General features: G+C 34.7%; 1 protein-coding gene across 4 annotated transcripts in view; it reads right to left on the bottom strand.

Annotated features, from left to right (window-relative positions):
• VPS13B (vacuolar protein sorting 13 homolog B) overlaps positions 1 to 22,371 on the bottom strand; it is a 673,385-nt gene that overhangs the window by 328,336 nt on the left and 322,678 nt on the right. For all 4 annotated transcript variants that reach the window (XM_054590316.1, XM_054590313.1, XM_054590314.1 and 1 more), the window contains exons 25-27: positions 17,128 to 17,331; positions 1,371 to 1,542; positions 643 to 757 (exon numbers count right to left, since the gene is read on the bottom strand). In XM_054590316.1, coding sequence (XP_054446291.1) covers positions 643 to 757; positions 1,371 to 1,542; positions 17,128 to 17,331 — 491 coding nt within the window. The remainder of the gene's footprint in view (positions 1 to 642; positions 758 to 1,370; positions 1,543 to 17,127; positions 17,332 to 22,371) is intronic.

The raw sequence follows: 22,371 nt of genomic DNA, 5'->3' as shown, positions 1-22,371 counted from the left end.
GGGAAAAAAATGACAAAATTGTTATATAGCTTTGCGAAAATATCTAAGATTTCATTTTTTTACTACCATTATTTATCATTATAAACAAATTATATTGGCTTATAATCATATTCTTGATAGAAATTTATTAGGGATGGAAAATGGTTCTAGAAACATCCACCATATGTATTTTAATCATTTGTGAAATATGAAAAGTCTCCAGAGTGCAAAGGACATGAGATGGTGCTTCATTTAATCTCTATTAATTATACTGTCATCAGGAATGGATGGCAAGGATGCAGCAGAAACTAACGCCATCCCCGTTACATCACTGTAACATCAGCCTGGGTGTCCCAGGAGTCTTAGCAAATACACAACATAGGTAACAAATGTGTGAGATGAGTAGTAAAAGCAGCTTATGTCATTTAATATGGCAATATGGATATTTATGAACAGATTTACCATTTTATGATACAAAACTTTATAATATTCCACATATGAATGGATATCAAATAAAATTAACAAATTATTTTCTGTTAAGAACCCTATTTGGGAATAAATATAGTATTTCTAAAAAAATAACTAATGGAGATGAATATAAAAATCCTTATTATTCTGTTCAAAGAAAATATAGCCTTCCCATAATGATTATTCATTATTTACCTGCTTCTATAATGATCAATATTGAAACTTTCTACTTTACATTTCACTTTGGTATATACATCCTGGACATCTATGGAAGCACTGAGATCTTCTAGTTCACTGACCATACAAAGCTCTGCAATAAAAAGTAAACATTAATTACAATATCGGCCCTGCAATCAATGGCATATACATTCTTTACACCTACAAAGGGACTGAGACTTTTCAATAGTAAGAGTAAGCGGGAGTAAGGTGGCTGACTCTCAGTCAGGGCACATGCCTGAGTTGCAGGTTCAGTCCCTGGTCTGGGCACATGTGAAAGGGTAATGATTGATGTTTCTCTCCTTTCTCTCCCTCCATTGCCCTCTTTCTAAAATCAATAAGCATGTCCTCGGGTGAGGAGAAAAAGTTATTTTTAAAAAAAGGGGCGCAGTTCATAGTTAGTGTTTTAAGTGCTATATCTGGTATCAGTCATTGATCTTTGAATAGTTTTCCTGACAATAACATAATACATCAATATGACCAAGAAGAAATTACCTCATAGTTTTTAAGATGCGTTTTAGTACAAGTAAGACAAAATTCAGGTATAACATTCAATATGGTATTGCTAATAGAAGTCACTTGAATTAGGTTTAATGATGTTTATTTAATTTAAATGACAATGATAAATAAAACTACGTCTAATATTTCTTCTAAAAACAGTGTTTAATATTTTATCTTTTCATTACAGAAGAAAAGAAACCCTGTACCTGTGCCTTTATTTTCAGGATCTGGAGCAAAGAGCTTTATAGTAATTTTGGGGAGCACCCACTGCATCCACAGGCTAACACGTCCACTGGATCCACCAATGTTACTTGTAGTTTGTTCCAAGGTAACAGAATCTGAGAACGGTGAATCATCACCTGCTTGCACAGAATCTCCCTGGGTTGAGGGAAAAAAACAACACTTTGTAACTTAAAAAATCTTTAATTCTTACCTATAACTTTTCCATATCACATATGTTAATGCTAGTCATGTAAGTGCTTATGCTAATACACAATCTTAATACCATAAATAAAATCATCATACACTAATCAATACACTATAGCATGTTTATTTGTTTAAAATATGTGTATGCATATTTAAACATTAGTTAAGTACTTAAGTTAGTCTAGTAGGCAGCATGATGTATTAGGCTAAGGACTTCAGACACTAGCCATGTGATTTAATCTTTTAGTTTGTTTCCTCTTCTGAAAAATGGTTATTATAATGATATTTATCTCTTAGAGTTGTTAAGATTAAGAACATGAATATAAAGTGATAACATATAATAAACAATTCATAAATAGGTGTAATTATCATCTCCAAGTTCAAACAATACTCAGAAATTGTACACTCACATTCTTAAGAATTTTTATCCTAAAGCCTCTTGCCTGTCTCATTTTGTTATCTTTCTATCTTCAGCACATTTTCCCATGCCATATATTCTCTACTTTTAACTTCTAACTCCTTCTATGCTAAGGAGTAATTTAGCGTATTCAACAGACAGAACAAAATAGCCCCTAGAACTTGACAGAAGATAATGTAACATGATCAGTAGACTTTTCTATGGAGAGTTTCTCAGCTGGATCGCTTAGTTAAGCCATTAACTTGGCATTGAAAAGTAGGACAAGTAAGTAAACCCTCAAACAAAATAAAAACAAAAACCCTATACTCACTACCACAGGCATGCCATCTTTATACCTAAATAGGTATATTTGGCAACTATATGAAATTTTTACTTTGACATCAGTTTTACAGCATCTTTTAATCAGAATAAACTTCAATTTCACTGAATTACCAGAAGGAGACGAAACGGGGAAGATTTTCATAAAACAATAAGCAAGTGTTTATTGTTAGAATAATAATCTATGAATCTATTATTCCAATATTGTTGGAAGAATTGTTTACTGTAGCACCAAGCACAGTAAAGCAACAGTGTCCTGCCATTTACAGTAACAAAAAATTACAGACTTAAACCTGAAGATAGTATAGTCATTCCTGGATCCAATTACATGAAGCAAAGTAAACAGCTTCCTGTCTGTGATGTTTTCATATAAATAGTTCCCCAATATTAAGTGGTCCTATATCTGCTATAATGGAAATACCTAGAATTTAGAAGCTATAGAAAAATTGGGGGTTTTGGTTAGCTGTCTAATGTAACACAACATCTAATGAAAAGCACAAACTAATCACAGAAAAGGATGCATTTTATAAAGTCAAATTAAATAAAAGACATCATAGTCACTGTCTTTCGTTAAGAATAGGTTCTTGAATGAGAAGCATTCATAAGTTAATTCTCCGTCAAACAGAAGAACATCACAATTACAAGAATGGAAATAGCAGAGAAAAGAGATGTTTCTCATATCAATGAAACATTGATTTTTTTCACAGCATTCGATATATTCAATACGAATGCTGAGAAAACTGTGGCTTCAAATTTAACAAGTAAGCTCTCCTGAGAAAAAGTTTTGCTCGCCTTCCTCACAGAGTTTCAGTTTTCATTTTGGATTTATGACATTTGGTGTGGTGTTGTTAAATATGTTTATGCATTAATTTTCTGCTCTATTTCCAATTCTATAGCAAAAATCGAGCCAGAATTGGAGATGCTGAACTATTTTCCCACACCTCTTTATGCCAAGTTCTAAAATATACAGTTTAATTCTTTCACCATTTTGTTGCAAATTGACTAAAATACTGAGTTTATTTTCCTAGCTGAATTTATCTTTGTTCATCTGGAAGAGCAAACACTTCAGCCCTTCATCCTTGGCCTGGTTCAGAGCTCAGGGATGATCATAGTTTTGGCCACATTGCTATTCTCCCTTATCAAAATAACTCCAGAGTTCTTGTTCAATCACGAAACTTCCCAAAGGGCTAAACACTTCCACCACTGTTTGTACTTAAGTCAACAGTAACAAGTGGCCTGCTGTGGTTTCCACTACCTTTGCTCCCATTATTTCAATGCAAGGGTGGGAAAAATGATTAACTGTTTTTTAAGCTCAGTGCTTAAGCCTTTCACTCATATTTCCCCCTCTACACCACCCAGATGGATATCCAAGGAAGCTAGAGCTATATTCACTGAAAAGTATGGTGCTTCCTATCAACATGTCAGCATGAAAAGAATTACTCATAGTTTAAAGTATAAATCATCCAAGGATCATATAAACAAATACTTCTACTTAATACAAACAATTGTTAAGAGTGTGCTTTTTAAAACTAGATTCATTTATAGTAAATTCTTTACAGTTAAAACAATTTAAAAATAATAGTTTTGACCCAACTCAACAAGAAAAAACAATAAATAGTAGATGTTTTAACATTTTTATGAACTTTTTAAATGCAAGTACTATTTAGGGATTTAATTCAAAATCACAATTTCAAAGTGGTGCCCAGATACATAGTTGATATAAATAAGCACAACAAATGTAAGGTGGTCTCAGATTAATAGATTATATTTAACAATAAAACTCCTTGAATTTTAAAAACCAAAAACATGTAAGCCAATAATTGAAAAACTAGAGAAATTTTTCTATTGCAATTGTTTAGAAATAGAGAAAGCATCACAAACAAAACATTTTGTTGACTGGTATGTGAAGGTTAAATAGTAACCTTCACTTTTCTAATCTGCTTTGATATATTACCTTTGTTCTTTCAACAGCTATTTAATTGATTAGACGATAACCGAAATGCTAAGATTTCCACACTTTGAATAAAAGTTTCCTACTAAACGTTAAAGATGAATATTAAATGAAATAAGTCTATATTTAGGAAAAGATTTAAAATTAATATGAGACAATCTTAAATGTTCAAAGTAAGTTTACTTTCTAAAGGGTTGTTTGGAATAATAATTTGAGGTACATTACCATTGAGGTTAACTGAACTTGAGTAACTGAACAAGTGAGAACAATGTTGCTGTAGTATATAATGTCAAACTATGTAACAGTTTATTATCCACTCCTTTTAAAATTGATATATAATTGACATATTACATTGGTTTCAGCAGTATAACATAATGATTCAATATTTGTATATATTGTGATATGACCACCACAGTAAGTCCAGTTAACATCCATCACCACACAGTTAAAAATTATTTTTTCTTGCAACAAGAACTTTATAGATCTACCCATAACAACTTGCAAATGCACAACAGAGTACTGTTAACTACAGTCACCATGTTGTGCATTACCTATTAGGAGTTGTGTTACAACTGGAAGTTGGTACCCTTTGATCACCCTTATTCATTTTGCTCCCAATTCCCAATTTCCACTTTTAATTTAACTGGAAATAAATGCATTTTAAACAACTATTAGACATGAAGAAATGAACCATTTTATGCTGGACTTTTTGAGAACAGGGATGCTAAAAGCAATTTTAATTCCTGAATCAATAAAGAATGCAAGTCAAATTTTGTCATGAACCTAAGTTGCCACACACTGGAGGTTACTCGGTCAATTCTTACTGTAGTGTGTGTTGTAAATCAACATTCTAGCAATCAATTAGCATTTTAAATTTTTCTGAGATTTAAAATTATTTCTTATACCAATGCTGCAAATGAATATGGCATATAAAAGACATTTTTCATACATACAAGAAAGCAAAAATAAAAACTTCTAGCTATGAAATTAACAGTAAAAAGGTCCCAGGCTAGTGACGACAGACCCCAAAGTCCCTCAGAGAAGCAAACACATAAAAGCCCAGTTGAGGAAACAGGCCATTGACACTATGTAAGAAGAGCCTCATAAATAAAGACCCATTAAAGAAGAACTCCCAAAATAAAATTACACAACACATAAGGAAACAATCTACTGTAACAAAGAATTAAGAACACAACAAACAGTAGGATTAGATTCTCAAGAAATGCATATAACAGATCTAATAGAAATATAAAATAATGATGTTTAAAACAAAGACATAAAAACAAAAAATAAGCTCATGAGTTTTATGTATTTACATCAAAATATATTTGTAGTGACTTAATGAACATATATATCTCTATGCCCTGTACCACAATAAGTCAGCTTTAATTTAATAATAATGAGTTGATATTCCCACATTGTTTACTATTCATATATTCAAAACCAGTATGGGTAAAGTGTATTCCGTAATAAGCCCTGTACTAGTTGCTTAAACTAATGATATCCTGAGAAAACAAAGATAATTAGTGACAGATGATGGAAAATTTATATTTCACATCCAGCATGGCATTGAAATGATATAACCATTATCTGATACCTTCACTTCTGAACCTATGGTAATCTCTCAGTCTAAATTATTTTGTTTCTATCCTAAAATGTTTGACTTAACACATTTTTTAATATGGAAAAGAAACAACATAAAAAGTACAACCAATATTGAAATAGAAAAGGCAACAGAGGATCAATTTCTCATATTTTGCTATTTTTGCAGAATTTATTAGAGCTGAAACAATGATAGAAGCATTCCTTCACACAAAATTACTGGCAAAAAAGAAAATTGTTTTCAACTTAAAAATACAGCCTACTATTTAAAAACTTAAGTGGAATATTTATTAAACATAGTTCTAGAAGCCCTAGCCATTAGCTATTAGGCAAGAAAAAAGAATAAATGGTACCCAAATTGAAAAAGAAGTAAAATCATCTCTGTTCACAGAGGACATGACCTTATATATAAAAAACCCAGAAGATTACACACACAGAACCAAAAACTGTTAGAATAAACAAATTCAGCAAAGTTTCAGTATACAAAACCCACTTGCAAAAATCAGTTGTATTTCTATATACTAACAGAGAGCAATAAGAAAAATAATAAAATGATTGCATTTATGATAGCATCAAAAAGAATGAAATACTTAGCAATAAACTTTGCCAAGAAGGTGAAAGACTTGTATGCTGAAAACTATGAAGTATTGCTAAAAACCTTACCAAACATGCAGACAGATGGAAAGATGTCCCATGTTTGTGGGTCAGAAGACTTACTATTAAGATGGGGAGACTTTCAGCTAAGATGAAGGCATAGGTAGATACACTTTGCCTCCTCGCACAACCAAAAGAAGGACAACGACAAATTTAAAAACAAAATATAACCAGAACTGCCAGAAAGTCGAAATTCATGGAAGTCCGACAACCAAGGAGTTAAAGAAACATTCATCCAGAGAGGGAGGAGGGGCGGAGACAGACAGCCAGGGTGGAGAGGAAGCGTGGCAAGGCTGTGGCTAGAGGACCACGTGGGCGAGGCTGTGGCTGGCAGACTGGGTGTCCCACATTTGCATGCAGATAAAATGGGAGGAACAGGTGGGGTGCGAGACAGGCTCTGCAACCCAGGGTTCTGGTGAGAGAAAAGAAAGCCTCAAAACCTCTGGCTGTAAAAATCTGTGGGGAATGTAGCAATGGTAGAGACGTCCAGCCTCACAAGAGAGTTCACTGGAGAGACCCCCAGGGTCCTAGAACATGCACAAATCCACCTACCAGGGAATCAGCACTAGAAGGGCCTCATTTGCTTGTGAGTAGCAGGGGAAGTGGCTGAAAGCCAGGCGAGAACCGAGCAAATGGCATTGTCCCTCTCGGACCCCTCCCCCACATTCAAGTCACAAAGCAGCAACCTGGGTTGCCCTACCCTGGTGAATACCTAAGGCTCCACACTTTCCAATGTAACAGGTGCACTGAGACAAAGAAATATGGCCCAAATGAAAGAACAGATCAAAGCTCTAAAAATAGAACTAAGCGATGAACACATAGCCAACCTATCAGGTGCACAGTTTAAAACATTGGTAATCAAGATGCTCACAGAAATGGTTGAGTACGGTAGCAAGATGGAGGAAAAAGTGAAGGCTGTGCAAAGTGAAATAAAAAAAAATATACAGGGAACCAACAGTAAAGGAAGGAAACTGAAATTCAAATCTATGATTTGGAGCAGAAGGAAAAGATAAACATTCAGCCAGAACCGAATGAAAAAATAAGAACTCAAAAAAATGAGGAGAGGCTTAGGAACCTCTGGAACAACTTTAAACATACCAACATCTGAATCATAGGGGTGCCAGGGGGAGAAGAGGAACAGGAAGAAATTGAAAACTTATTTGAGAAAATAATGAACGAGAACTTCCCCAAGCTGATGAAGGAAATAGACTTCCAGGAGATACAGAAAGTCCAGAAAGTTCCAAACAAGTTGGACCCAAAGAAGTGTGCACCAAGGCACATCATACTTACATTACCCAAGGTTAAAGATAAGGAGAGAATCTTAAAAGTAGCAAGAGAAAAGGAAACAGTTACCTACAAAGGAGTTCCCATAAGACTATCAGTTGATTTCTCAAAAGAAACCATGCAGGCAAGAAGGGGCAGGAAAGAAGTGTTCCAAGTCATGAAAGGCAAGGACCTACATCCAAGATTACTCTATCCAGCAAAGCTATCATTTAGAATGGAAAGGCAGATAAAGTGCTTCCTAGATAAAGTCAAGTTAAAGGAGTCCATCATTACCAAGGCCTTATTATATGAAATGTTAAAGGGACTTATCTAAGAAAAAGAAGGTGGTCAAAAACTGGACAGTAAAATGACACAAAGTCACAACGGTCAACAACTGAACCTAAGAAAAACAAAACCAAATACAAACTAAGCAAGCAACTGGGACAGGAACAAATCACAGAAACAGAGATCAGAGGGGAGGGGGAAGTGAAAGAATGGGGGAAAATGTACAGGGAATAAGAAGCATCAATAGTAGGTACAAAATAGAGAGGGGGATGTTAAGAATAGTATAGGAAATGCAAAAGCCAAAGAATTTATATGTACGACCCATGGACATGAACTAAGAGGGGAGGGGACTGTAGGGTGGAGGGGAATAAAGGGGAGAAAAGTATGAGACAACTGTTAATAGCATAATCAATAAAATATATATTTAAATAAATAAGTAAATATGAGACAAAGTTAAAAAATATTAAGATGGGGATAATATGTGGAATCTAATGAACAAAAGTAATAAGCAAAATAGAGATAGCCTCATAGATAGCAGGCTGACAGCTGTCAGGGTGAGGGGTACTACACGGGGGTTAGAGGGATTGAGAAAGAAAGAAAAAAGAGAGAAAACTCATGGTCATGGACAACAGTGTAGTGACAGCTAGGGGGAGGGGAAAGTGGAGGGAGGGGAAGGGGAAAGTGGAGGGAGGGGAGGGGAAAGTGGAGGGAGGGGAGGGGAAAGTGGAGGGAGGGGAGGGGAAAGTGGAGGGAGGGGAGGGGAAAGTGGAGGGAGGGGAGGGGAAAGTGGAGGGAGGGGAGGGGAAAGTGGAGGGAGGGGAGGGGAAAGTGGAGGGAGGGGAGGGGCAAGTGGAGGGAGGGGAGGGGAAAGTGGAGGGAGGGGAGGGGAAAGTGGAGGGAGGGGAGGAAGAGGATAAAGGGTGATGGACAGAGACTTGACTTAGGGTAGTGAACACACAATAAATACAGCGTACATGTGATATAGAATTGTGTGCCTGAAAGAAGTATATTTTTTTAACTAGTGTCACCCCAATAAATTCAATAAAAGGAAAAAAAGATGGGGAATTCTGTTCAATGGACATAGAATTTCAGTTGAAAAAAATGAAAAAGTTTTGGAGATTGATGGGTGAGAGTGATGGTTACACAACAATGTAATGTACTTAATGCCATAAAATAGTACCCTTGAGAGTGATTAAAATGGTAATTTTGTGTTATGTATGTTTTACCACAATAAAAAATGACATAAAAAAGTTAACTGTGATGTAAAATCGTACCTTTATAGTAACAAAAATAGACTGCATTTATTTATCATCTATAATAAATGTTTAATTAGTTTTATTTGATAAAGAGCTTGATACTGGAGTGGGATTCAAATATTTACTTTATCATTAAGTTTTATTTTATCAATAAGTAGTATAAAATTCATTTTCTAGGAATACAGAAATATAAATTTCCGAGGTGGGAACAGGATCAAGATCCTTGCCTATATTCCCTTTATATTAATTACAACAGTGTCCTTTGTCCATCCATTTATTCTCTCTCTTTTCTAATAACCTCCTAAATTAAAACTTCTTCTATATTCAAATAACACATAAACCAGGACCCTCCAGTTGGGATGAGATGTATGTTATACCAAATTGCCTTTTCAGTTAATACCTTGCTGATTATCAGGGAAATATATAGTGACTATGAGAATTTTCACATGAAATTCATAATTTTCCAGAGTATAAGAGGGAACACATCACATTTCTCTTTATGAAGATAGCATAATCATGATACCGAAATATGAGCAAAATATTCTAAGAAAGAAAAGCTAAAGACCAGTATCACTCATGACTATAGACACCAAAATCCCAAATAAAATACTAGCAAACACAGCCCAACAAGATATAAAAAGAAAAATATATCACAATCAAGTTGGATATATTCCAGAAATGCATGATCAGCTTAATATTTGAAAATCAATTAATGTAATTAGCCACATTAAAAGAATATAAGAGAAAAAATAATATGCTCATCTCGAATAAAAAAATATCAAATATCAAAGACCAAATCTATTACAGAAGTCGTAAGACCTCTAAAAAGAAAACTAAAACCTTACTGAAATTAAAGAACACATAAATAAGTAGAGGAATGTCATGTTCATAGGATATATGGAAAAATTGTACAGTCTGTTAATACTCATACTAACATGCTGAGATGGATATTAACATTATCCCCATCTTCACAAATGAGGAAACTGCAGCACAGAGGTTAAATAATGTGATGAGCTACAGAGAGAAACACTCAAGTTGTCTGAGTCCAAAGTCTCCTCCACAGATTCCATCAACTTAGAATCACGCTAAAATAAGCTGGCCCAGTCCTTCCTTTGTATGACACTTCAATTTGCTGTTTCAGTTTTCTAGTACATAAAATAAGGATGCCAGTCTAAATGACCTCTCCAAAAATTCCTTTTTATTATATATAGCAGTAAGTTGCTAGAATTAAGAGAAACTTCTTTGCATTTTCATTACACCAAAATCATTACACCAAAGTCAGAGGAAGGCAATTCTTAGGAGAGAGACTATGCAAAATCATTACACCAAAGTCAGAGGAAGGCAATTCTTAGGAGAGAGACTATGGTGAGGAGTGGGAATACAGCAGACACAATTTAGCTAGTTTTCCCCAGGAGAAAAAAAGTACACCTTAGAGAAAATTACTAATTCTATTGTTCTGTTTGAAAGGTAACTATAGAGACTAAACACACTACTCTAATTTTCTTTTTTTTTCCCTTTGGTACCCACATTCTCTGCCAAATCAAACTCAGGGATAATATTAAGTGTCACTATAATTCTAGACCATCCATACTAGCACAAAGCAAGCAACATTAAAATGTCAGAAATGTGATCTTTTGAATTAGAAAATCAGTACTGAATAAAGTATCTTTAAAGATTCTGAATTCACTTTCTTTCCTTCAACCCCTAGTTTTTATACCAAATGCCTCAGCTATCAACATATTTCAACATGTAAAGAAAAATTAAAATAGCATGTCTTGTATTTCATTAGTTTTGAAATGGTTTGTCAGATCCAAGTCAGATAAGATGCATATAATTTCTTCAGGGTAAAATTATTTCATTAAAACTTAATCAACCCTTGTACACCCATGTTCATAACAGCATTATTTATTACAGCCAAAAGGTATAAACAATACAGATGCCAAACAACCAATCAAAGGATAAACAAAACACATTATATACATACAATGAAATATTACTCATCCATAGACAGGAATGAAATTCTGACGTATGCCACTACATGGGTAAACCTTAAAAACATTACACTAAGTGAAATAAGCCAGACACAAGAGGACAAATAATGTATGACTCCTCTTAGATGAGGTACCCAGTAGAGGCAAATTCATAGAGACAGAAAGTACAAGAGGTTATCAAGAATAGGAATGGGAACATGGGAGGATGGGGAGTCATCATCAATAATGAGAACAGAGTTCTAGTTTGAAATGATGAAAAAGTTCTGGAGATGAACAGGGGTTACGGTCAGACGACATTGTGAGTATACTTACTGCCACTAAATCATACATTTCAAAGTGGTTAAGACAGTATATTTTATGTACTTATGTTATACCATAAAAAAATCACTGAAAAAGTTAATCAGTGGTATTGGAATCCTACTATAATATGTACAAGGCACAGTAAGGAAAATCAAGATTCAAAAGACCAGTACTTAACGATGGTACTTAGTACTTTATGATGTTAAAGAAATTTTAAATCAAGCAACACAGCAGACTACACTGAAATGAACATTTCTCTTTTCCACTACAAAAGCAAGGAAATTCTGGATAAAATACAATAAGAATTTGTTTTAATACATGATAGTGCTGTATGTCTTTTCTTTTCTCCACTGTTCTCTACTCTCTGTGCCTGGCAGGGTAACCTATATGAACAATATATAGTAATACTCTTGTTCTCTGGTTTCTGGTTGGTTTCAGCTAATGAGGAACAGTGGCAGGATATAAGAATGAGGGAGGAGAATGCAGTCAGCACTTATTCACAGAATAAGAGGTTATCACTTATTCTGATAACCTCTCCCTCCCTGGCTTTAAGCCTATTGGTGGCAACAACATCCCAGTGCTACTAGATCCAGATACTGGACTATCTCCTGCAGTTTCCCTTCCCAATCAACACCTTTGTCCTTTTATTAAACTCTCTTAAAACTGCAGGATTGAAGATCAAGTTTCTTTTTTTTTTTAACTAATACAATACCCAAACCTCACATAAGAGCAAATCTCGAAGAGTCAGAAATGAAGAGGAAACACCAAGTCAGAGCAAGAGTTCATGGTGGCAAATGGAAGTGCTCTGCTGAGGCCAGGGTTTGGGGCTGAGCAGTGGTACTCAGGGACTGGAGACCAGGCTGAGAGCCTCAGTTAAACTGTCCTTTGCGAAAGCTTGGAGCCAAGAAGAGATGCTTCTACAGCAAAAGGGACAATCTACTTGAGGCTTCCCCAGACTAAAGAAGGAAGTCAGGTGTTTGCTATATAGGGTACCAAAGTGGGGAAGGAACAAGAAAGAAAACATCAACCTCTCTCACTCCAACCTCCTGCTCGTAACACCCACCAAGAAGATCCGAAATAGCTAAAAATGACTTAGTAAACTGCAATAAAAAAGGGAACTGAGGAAATGACTAGAAAGAAAATACAGAGCTAGTGAGAGTGGTGGTGGGGAGGTGACGAAACAGAAAAAAGAGTGGTTCAAAGGCATGCAGAAAATGAGATGGACAACACTGGAGAGCTGAGTAGACAGTCATATGCCCCCGTGTGACTTACATACTCTTAAAAACCTATTGGGGTGAAACAATTATATAATTTCAACTTACTCTTCAGTTTCTTCTTACCCCTGGCTGCATAAACACACTCTGACACACTAAATAAATGATTTCCCACAGTAGCCCTATGCTGTTATAACATTATTTTGTTATAATGGAGGGGGGATATAAATATAAAACAATTTAAATGTAACACTTTTACTTAAATTCATCAATACCCTGTTACTGGGGTAATAATAAAAATATTACAAACATGTCAATCAAAGAGGTACAACTCTGAACTTCCTAATTAGCGTGCTGAGACACCACTGGTGCATCACAGCTATGCTGAGACATGACTTCTCTTGGCCCTTGGAAGAGGCACGAAGGAATCTTTTAACGATGTAGAGCTTTTTGTGATTACTCCAGAAACAGATAACACTTTCTATATATGCAAATAAGATGAAACCCGTAGGAAAGCACAGCTACAACTAACCACAAAATATATACTGTATAGTTCTGTTACTTCATAATAGTGTTGCTCACAGAATGTCTTCTCATAATCAAAAGATTATTAAGACATAATTATCAAGAGGAGCTAAGGGATGCTAGAACTTTCCAGGAAAGCCATGTCCAAATGGGAATAAAGGCTTCTGAATGGATTAAAACAAAACATATGCATATCCCCTATTATCCTCCCCAGCCCCACTCACTATCTTCTCCAGGGAGAGAACAAGGTTTTATTTCCATTCAGGAAGTAACACATTTAACTATTCAGGCAAATTCATCAAAATTAAAGAAAAATATTTTTAAATGCAAATTCAAAGGATCACAGTAACATACCTACCATGTTGGAACTCAAAAGGAATGAAAATTACAAAGGTCATTATATACTGTTCCGACAACACTATAAACACAGAGAAATGAGAAATGAAAGCTTGGGCACAACTTTTGAATTCAGGATGAATATAACAACCACAGATTGAGTCACAGATAAAACATTTATACACATAGAAGAAAACAATGACTCTATTTTCTGATGTCATCATTTGCCAATTAGTTCTCAAAGAGGTTAAATTTAAACTCAGATGCATACACAGTTAAACTTGATCTCCATATAAATATTTCCTTGAGAGCAAGAAGAGAAACATGAAGTATTCAATACATAAATACCTCCTTTAAGTTGTAAAGTTAGATCAAAGCTGTAACATTGATCATCATTTCCTAACTGTCTTCACAAAAATCCTCCTCCTCTTTGTGGAAAATAAATCAGCTAACTTATTTTAAGATATTTCTCTGGAAATAAGCTTCTCACATGACTGTGGGCTTCAAATCCATATTGGCCTAGTAGTAATCATCTCTTTTCTTGACCACACTATGTAAACAAGAGAAGAGGGTATATTCTAAAAATATTTGCTACTTTTCCCCCAAAACTCTGTAATGTTCTGTATGTTGCTTTACCTGGTCTTTCTTGAAAATTAACAAATGAATGTTTTGTGTTAACATGGAGCAGACTGAAGTGACCTGAGGGGATGGGGAAAGAGGACAGTGGTGGAAAGAAGGGGAAGGGACTAGACAAAGAACATGTCTGAATGACCCACGGACATGGACAACAGAGTGGGAATTGACTGTGGGAGCGGGGGGTGGGGGGTGGGGTGCGTGGAGGAGGGTAAAGGGGGAAAAATTGAGACAACTGTCATAGAATAAACATGATTTATAAATTAAAAAAAATGTTTTGTGTTAAGATTCTTTTACTTTCAGACCTTTTCACACAGATTACATTAAATCCACAGCTATCACAAAACCAACAAATCCACTAGAAGCACTTTCATCGTTTATCTTTATAATCTGATTTTTAAAAAGTCTTCAACATTCTAATTTTAAATTAATACCTTCGTGTAAGGAACTTATTAATAAAATCAGAATTAATTTTTTTTAAGTGACTGAGAAAAATAACTCCCTTTGTTAATCTCTCCCTTTCTTAACTTCCTCACTTTGGCTAATGAAGACACCATTCTTCAAGTGTATTATATTTATTATACACCTACTACACCAAAATGGTTACAAATGTCTTAAACATTTTTGAAAATCTGTCTCAAATGGTACTTCCTCTGCAAAATACCCACCAACCCAGGTGCAATGGATGTGTTCATCATTCCTCTGTAACCCCAGGGCATTTTTTCTCTATTATATCTCATAACAGGGCCCTCATGTCCTTTCGTGGAAGACGGTCACTGCACAGTTCTAGATGGGACCATCCATACTGCATTTTGAGTGAATGGCAGTCCCTAGATAGATGACCAAAAGGAGTGACCATTCCATATGAATCCTGTCTTTTCTGGACTTGCAGTGTTTTTTAAATGGTTCTTACCAAAAGACCACTCCCACAATAGGTAGTCATGGTCATCTCAACAGCCCAGGGAATACAGCACTTAGCAAAAAATGGTTTAATGGAACCCTCTCCTTTCTGCCGTTGAAATGTCTCTGAGATTTAACTTCATTTATCAGTTTCACTTTTACTATCCTTGCCTAACAATTTATCATCTCAAGCTTTGATTACTCTACCAAAGCATTTCACAAAGTGTCTTCTATGAAATGTTAATGAGCAGGCTATGACAAAAGGGTCTGCGGTAAGTCAGCTTAAAACTATAGCAGTCAATGAAGTTAAATAGTTTTCTTTACTATAGGAGCTCTTGCATTCTATCAACACTAGGAACCTCCAAGAAAGAATTCACTGCTTTTGCCCTAGAAGAGATATACCCCCTTGACTTCATAAGGGCACACTGCTAGATTCTATACCTATGCCTCATTTGGGGGTAGGGGTGGGGGTACATATCTGCTATTTAGGTCATCGGGTTACAGATTTGGAATGAGCAGGGATCTTTAGGTTGTTTCTGCAGGGGTCAAGTAGATGTATGGCAACGTGTGTCAAAGGCTAAAAGTATGTAAAAAAGTGTCCTTTTAACTGAGTAAGAAAAAAGAAATTAACACCCCTTTACTTTACTCTTTCTCCCATTCTGTATTTTGCAAATAGCTTTGTTTCCAGAGGAAATACGCCTTTACACAAAAACAAAAACATAACTTCTATTTCCACCTATTTACACTATTCCTCAGAGATAAAAGTTAAGGTCTGTAGGGGGTGTTTTAAAAATGTATTAGGGTGTTTTTGGTTGACTCAGTGATTGGGTATCACTGTTTGCATTTAAGGATTAGGAACTGGGGAATCAAGAGACCCTGTGATGACACTGTCCTGAGAACCTAAGACTGTCTCACAGGCACTCGCATAACTAAAAATCCTGTTTATAAAATGTGGGCATAAAATTGAATTCTGTTTTAAATCTAAACACATTTTTTTGGCATTTCTGCTTGATTTTATTATACACTAAGAGTTCCAGAAATGTGACTACCGAAATGAAAGGAAGACTAAACTTTGTTTTGTTTGAAACTTTACCAAGAGTTTGCCACTATTTCAGAAAAATCACACCACCAACAACAATAACACTTGTGGTATTTAACACAGACTTGTACAAGTATATTTGTAACAGTTACATTCACAGTAATTATATGTACTTGACTATGTCATTATGTCTTCTAATGTAGTTATGCCAGAGTATTTATATGTTGAAATATATATTATTGTACCTTAAATTACTTTCTGTATGTTTTATATAAATATTACATATTTTTGAAATTATATGTATATGTAGGTTATTTTTTACTTTCATTTCAGGATAGTAAAGAAGGCATTATAAAATACTTCTTGTCCAAAAGGAGCACTGGCATGTTGGGTGAGTTTAGGATGTTAAAATGAAAAGAAAACCTTTTGTGATCAGAGGAAAGAGGACTTCGGGTCTAACAGAACTGAAACGCACTAAAGATAACCATAACAGCCAAGCTGAAAAGAGGGGTAGAGGCAGAGAGGGTAGGGGAAGGAGAAGCATGAGCCTCCTTTGCATTCAGCTCTGAATTTCCATCCTTCTGAGGAAGCACACCTGTACTGTGTCTCAGTTCTGACCATTTCATAGCACCCCACTGTCCCGAACTACCTCCCTACCTACTGAAATTGACTGAACACTTGGACCTCGGAGGAACAGTGAAGGCAGAGCCACTGCTGCCACATCTCCTCATAAGCCTTCCAAACCTGCCAGCTTCTAGTGAGGTGAGCTCCTTTTCATTCTCAATCCTGATACAAAATTCTGTGGTATCTATCACCTTTCATTTGGTAACAGAATTTTCCGGAAACACTTACCTCAGTAGTAGTTCCGACGTCGGCAGACGGGCTGCACGTGCTGGTGTCTGGAGGCGCAGTGCCCACGCTGCTTCTGACAGGGGAGCTGGGCACAGGCCCCGCCATGGCCTCTGGGTACGGGGAGGAAGGGCTGAGACTGCCTCTTTTCTGAATCTTGTTCCACACCTTACTCATGATATCAGTTAGCTCATACAAGAGCTGCACCTGACAGCAGGGAAAAGAAAAGGAAAACAAGTCTTTCAACTTCTAGCCATAATGGACTAAATGTGAGAAAATAAAACAAGTCTAGGGAAACAAGAATATATGAAAAAAATATTTTTCAACCAATGTATCACTGATCATATTATATCATAATCTATAATCTATGATATATAATTATTATCTATTATGAATATTTTATCATCACACTATGCTTCTGATAAGAGCTACAGAGAAAACTTCATATTTATAATTTTAAACATTTTATTATGATTTAAATTTGAAAGATGCAATGAATTTATTCACACTTGAAATCTGCCTCATTTGCAAAATGGTATTTTATAAGCAATTTAACATTTCAGTAAAAAAAAATAAGGCTAATATAACAGGTTATTCTGGGACAGATTTCTTTTAATGTAAGAATGAAGCAAACACAAAGAAATGCTTCTTAACAGAGGTCAGAATCAAAATGAGAAATCAAATATATCTTAATAAATATCATTATTTAGTGTTTTATTAAATAATTAACATTCTTATTTCTTAATGATTCCCACATTTAAACTCACTCTATTTCTCTGAGGGATATATTTGAAACTGGTTTTCTTGCCTAGCAAAATAAAGTGAAAAAGAATAATATAACAGAATAATAAAAGGAAAATCTTACATATGAGACTTTTCTATAGATAAAGAACATAAAGCATCCAGCCTACTATTCCTCTTGGATTTGTCATTCCAATATTCAGAGAAAAAAATGTTTAACTTGCACATTGTTTGACCGAGTTCTAAGATATTTATACAAGATTTCATAAATAAGCATTAATCATGGAATTTGTATGACAACATATTGCCATATACTGTATAAAACAAGCCCAGGGAAAAAAGTGCAAGCATGATATATAAGCAAATCCACAGCTGTATGCCATATTCTGCTTGCCATTTTTTAAAAAAAGGAAAATTCTTATATTTATAAAAAGTCTCAGCCCCAGGATACATCCAGATGATAAAGCTGGCTTCCTGCAGGGGCAGAACAGATGCATAGAAACAACGTCGTCAATCCTTATTTGATATAAAACAGTGGGTTACAGTTTTCTCCCGCTTTTTGTGTGATAAAGTCTCAAATCTCAAGTTATAGCTCTTTTTGTCAAAAAAAAAAAATTATCTAATGGCTAAGATCCTCCAAAAAAAAAACCTCTTAGAAAAATTTTAGTTCAAATTTTTTTTCCTTCATAATCATGAATAAGTGCTCTCTAAAAAGAAACAATGTTGTTGAAACCAAATTTTAAAAAACTATTATTCTACTTTTTCTTAAACAATTAGAACTGACAAATAAGGAAAGCATAAACCAGAGAAACAGGACCTAAATACTTCTAAGGGCATAAGATTTATTTACTTAAGGAACAGATGCTGTTTTATGTTACTACTTCTGATTTCAACTGTTACCATTAAATAATTGTATATGAATGTCACCAAGTACAGTGTGTATTTAACATGCCAAGCAAACTCTGACATAAACTTTAAATGTACTTTTATTTTCAAAGGAGAGAGTTGCTATCACAGAATAGAGACTTCCCAAAATCAGAGGTTCACAAAATAATTTAAAGATAAATGTTTAACTCATATCCGTAAAACTGTATTAAAAACTGCCACTTAAAGCCACAATGAGCTACCACCACCCATCTATGAAAATGTCTAAAGTTAAAAAGCCTAACCATACCAAGTACTGGCGAGAATACGGAGCAACTGAAACTCTCATTTACTGTTGATGGAAATACCAAATATAGAATACAGTCTGGCAGGTTGTGAAAAAGATGACTAGCCACCATACCATTCCAGCCACCTCACTTCTAAGAGTTTCGCCAAGAAAAATAAAAGTCTGTGTCTACACAAAGATCTGTATACAAATATTCCTATTTATTTATAACAGTCCGAAACTGGGGGGAAATAATCTGAAATGTTCATCAATAAACAATGTGTAGCATATCCATACAACAGAATGATATGTAGTAATGAAAGTAAATAAACTATGGATTCATGCAAAAACATGAACCCAAAAGAGTTATGCTGAGTAAAAGCAGACAGACAAAAAAGAGACAGAATGAGAGACTATAACTGTATGATTCCATTTACATAAGATTCCATTTACATAGAATTCCAGCAAGTGAAAAATACACAACAGAATCAGTGGTTGCAGGAGATGAGGAAGAGAGTGAAAGGGAGGGCTACAAAGGGGCACAAAGAAACTTTTGAGGATGATGCAATTATGCATTATCTTGACGTGGGGATAGTTTCATGGGTGTACTTATGTCAAACCTTATCAAAATACATAATTCAAAGATGTCCATTTTATTATGTTTAAGTATACCCCAAAAAAACTTTTTTTAAAAACCTCTTAAAAATGAACACCATGAGAGACAGTTCTATATGGATTATGTGTGAAAATAATTGAACATCAATATTTTGAGTGTCAAAACTATCAAAAATGTAGTATTTTATTGTTTAAAAAATAATTTCAAGTGCATTTCCCATTTCATTTACGGTCATTCAGAAAGGAGACTTAATTGGACTGGAGAGGCTGAGATAAACCTCAAAGAGATACATTCCTGAAGGACAGAGAGGATTTAGGTGGGCATAGAAAACCACTGCAGTCAAAAGAATAGCTAAGAGCAAAAGCCAAGTGCACCAAACGATCAATGTACGATGTCGGGGCGAAGGAAAGTCCTATTCAGTTAGGAAGAACTTGTCTTATAGAGTATTAGTGGAGACAGTCCAACAGAGCAGTTGTCATAAAGGTAGAGAGGAAAAAGAAAAACCATAGATACACAATGTCAATGTAAACCAAAGAGGAATGGAATTTCAATAAGCAATTACTGATCTGTTTTGAAGAGGGCAAAAAGCTCTAAGTGAATACAAATAGAAAAAGGCTATTTCATTTGGCATGCAGGTTGTTACTAATCACTAAAACTCAGTTTCAAAAGAAAAAAAAAAATGTGCCAAAAAGATACCTTTTCCTTAGAGCATTACATTTAAAATTATACTTACCCATATCTAATTTTGTTTAAAATAAAGTAATGAAAATCAGGGGCTCAGAGAAATCACAAATAAGTACCATATTTCACCGTGTATAATGCGCCTATGTATAATATGACCCATGTTTTTGTGCTTACTTTACATGGGATTATTATACCCACTATTATATCCATGGTATGTGATCCTTATATCCATGTTTAATGTGTATCCTTTTTTTCCCCTCAAAAATCTGGGCAAAAAATATGTGCATTATACATGGAAAAATATGGTAAGTAGTTCAAATACAAATTCAATTTTTTCTTAAGTCAGTGATTGTGTTCTCAGACAGTAATGCCAAATTCCACTGCCTTGGAAACAACTGAACATAGCTTACAGCAATAAAACTATGAATAAATGGACAGGAAAGAAGAATTAAAACCCATTCTTTCTCTAGTTCCACATACTTTAAACCCAAAAATATAAAGATAGTTTTGTTACTAGGAATGCCTAATAAGAAGAGAATATCTATCAATTTATTGGCTGAGAGAAAACTGAAATTTTATTATATTAAAGAGAGGGTTCTAAAGGCTCATTTTAGAATGAACACAATTTTTAAAGTCTGAGTGACTAATGTCTAAAGAGATTAAAGGGAATTGGATAACTTTGATAAAACAGTTAAGATGGAGGGAAGAGTTGATGAAAATCATTCCTAGGGAAAAAATTTTTTGAATATTCAATGAGGTAACTATTTATTGTGTCCAAGGCTCTTAAATGGCAATGAGTTCTAGGAACTAACACAGTAGTTTAGGTCTCTATAGTTGATATAAAGAACTATAACTGTGTCTGACATAATGACTTTTCTCTGCATCTGTCCTACACGTAGAGCCAGCACTGTAGTTTAAAGTATAGGAATTACTTGAAGCCTCTGTGTCTGAGCAACAATGAACCAAATTACTTAACATACAAATGTCAACACTTATGTATCACTCTAAAAAGATAAACAAAAGAATGGTATGTAATATTTAAGTGGGAATTATTTCTCCAAAATGGAATCAAGAAGCTTTCACAGAGACTGCAATCTAAAGCTCACAAAGCTCTGATAATATATGCAAAGGCTACTACTGTTGGGCATTTCCATTGTTGGGGGAAAGGCTCATGGTTTTTATCAAATTCTCAAAAAAGTTCAGGGCACCAAAAAACATAAGTGTGGTCCTTCACAAAAACACGAAAAACAAAAACAGATGCATTAATAAGCAACCGTTCATGAGGAAGAGGTTTATTTTGAGTCATTAATCTTAAAAGAAAAAATAGAAACAGTAAAAGAAATTTTAGGATCCTATATACATGTGACGTTTGTGTTTTATGGGCTCTCACTACTCTCTTTTGTAAGGCACAACGCATAGAAAGTAAAGAGACAGCTATATTTCACAAAGAAAGATTAAACATTCTTGGCAAAAGATTCTATAAAGTTAAAGGCAAAATACTGCATTATAGATACAGGGTTTGTATTTATACAGGACAAGGGAAGCTCTTCAAACTGCTAAGAAATTTAATAGAAAAACTGGGTAAATGATAAGAATTACCAATTCATAAAAGAGCAAATTCACCAGCCAATAAACATTTAAAAGCTGCCCAGTCATATCCATAATCAGGAAAATACAAATTAACGTAAATATGAATTGTCAACTCACAAAAAAGCACACAGTGGCTAATAAACATTTGAAAGATGCTCAAACATCTGGTTTCATTTCCCTTCAGCATGAAGAACTCCCTTAGGGTTTCTTAGTTCAGTTCTACTGGTGATGGATTAATTTATACAAAAATTGAAAATGTCTTTTTTTAGTCTGTATTCATACATATTATATTTTTATTAAAAATTCTAGATTAAAAGGCTTTTAAAACTTTCTCATAATTTAAAAATGTTGCTCTTCTGACCTCTAGTTTCTTAGAAGGAAGCTAAAAGTTAAATCTTGGTTCTCTCATATGTATACATCATTTTTCTCAAGATACTTTCAAGATTTGCTCTTTATCGGTGGCTTT

The sequence above is a fragment of the Pteronotus mesoamericanus genome, unplaced genomic scaffold, assembly GCF_021234165.1.
Source record: "Pteronotus mesoamericanus isolate MK-2021 breed Mesoamerican mustached bat unplaced genomic scaffold, CSHL_Meso_final scaffold_174, whole genome shotgun sequence".
NCBI lineage: Eukaryota > Metazoa > Chordata > Mammalia > Chiroptera > Mormoopidae > Pteronotus > Pteronotus mesoamericanus.
Note: the sequence above shows the minus strand (reverse complement) of the source record. Positions and strands in the feature narration are given on the sequence as shown.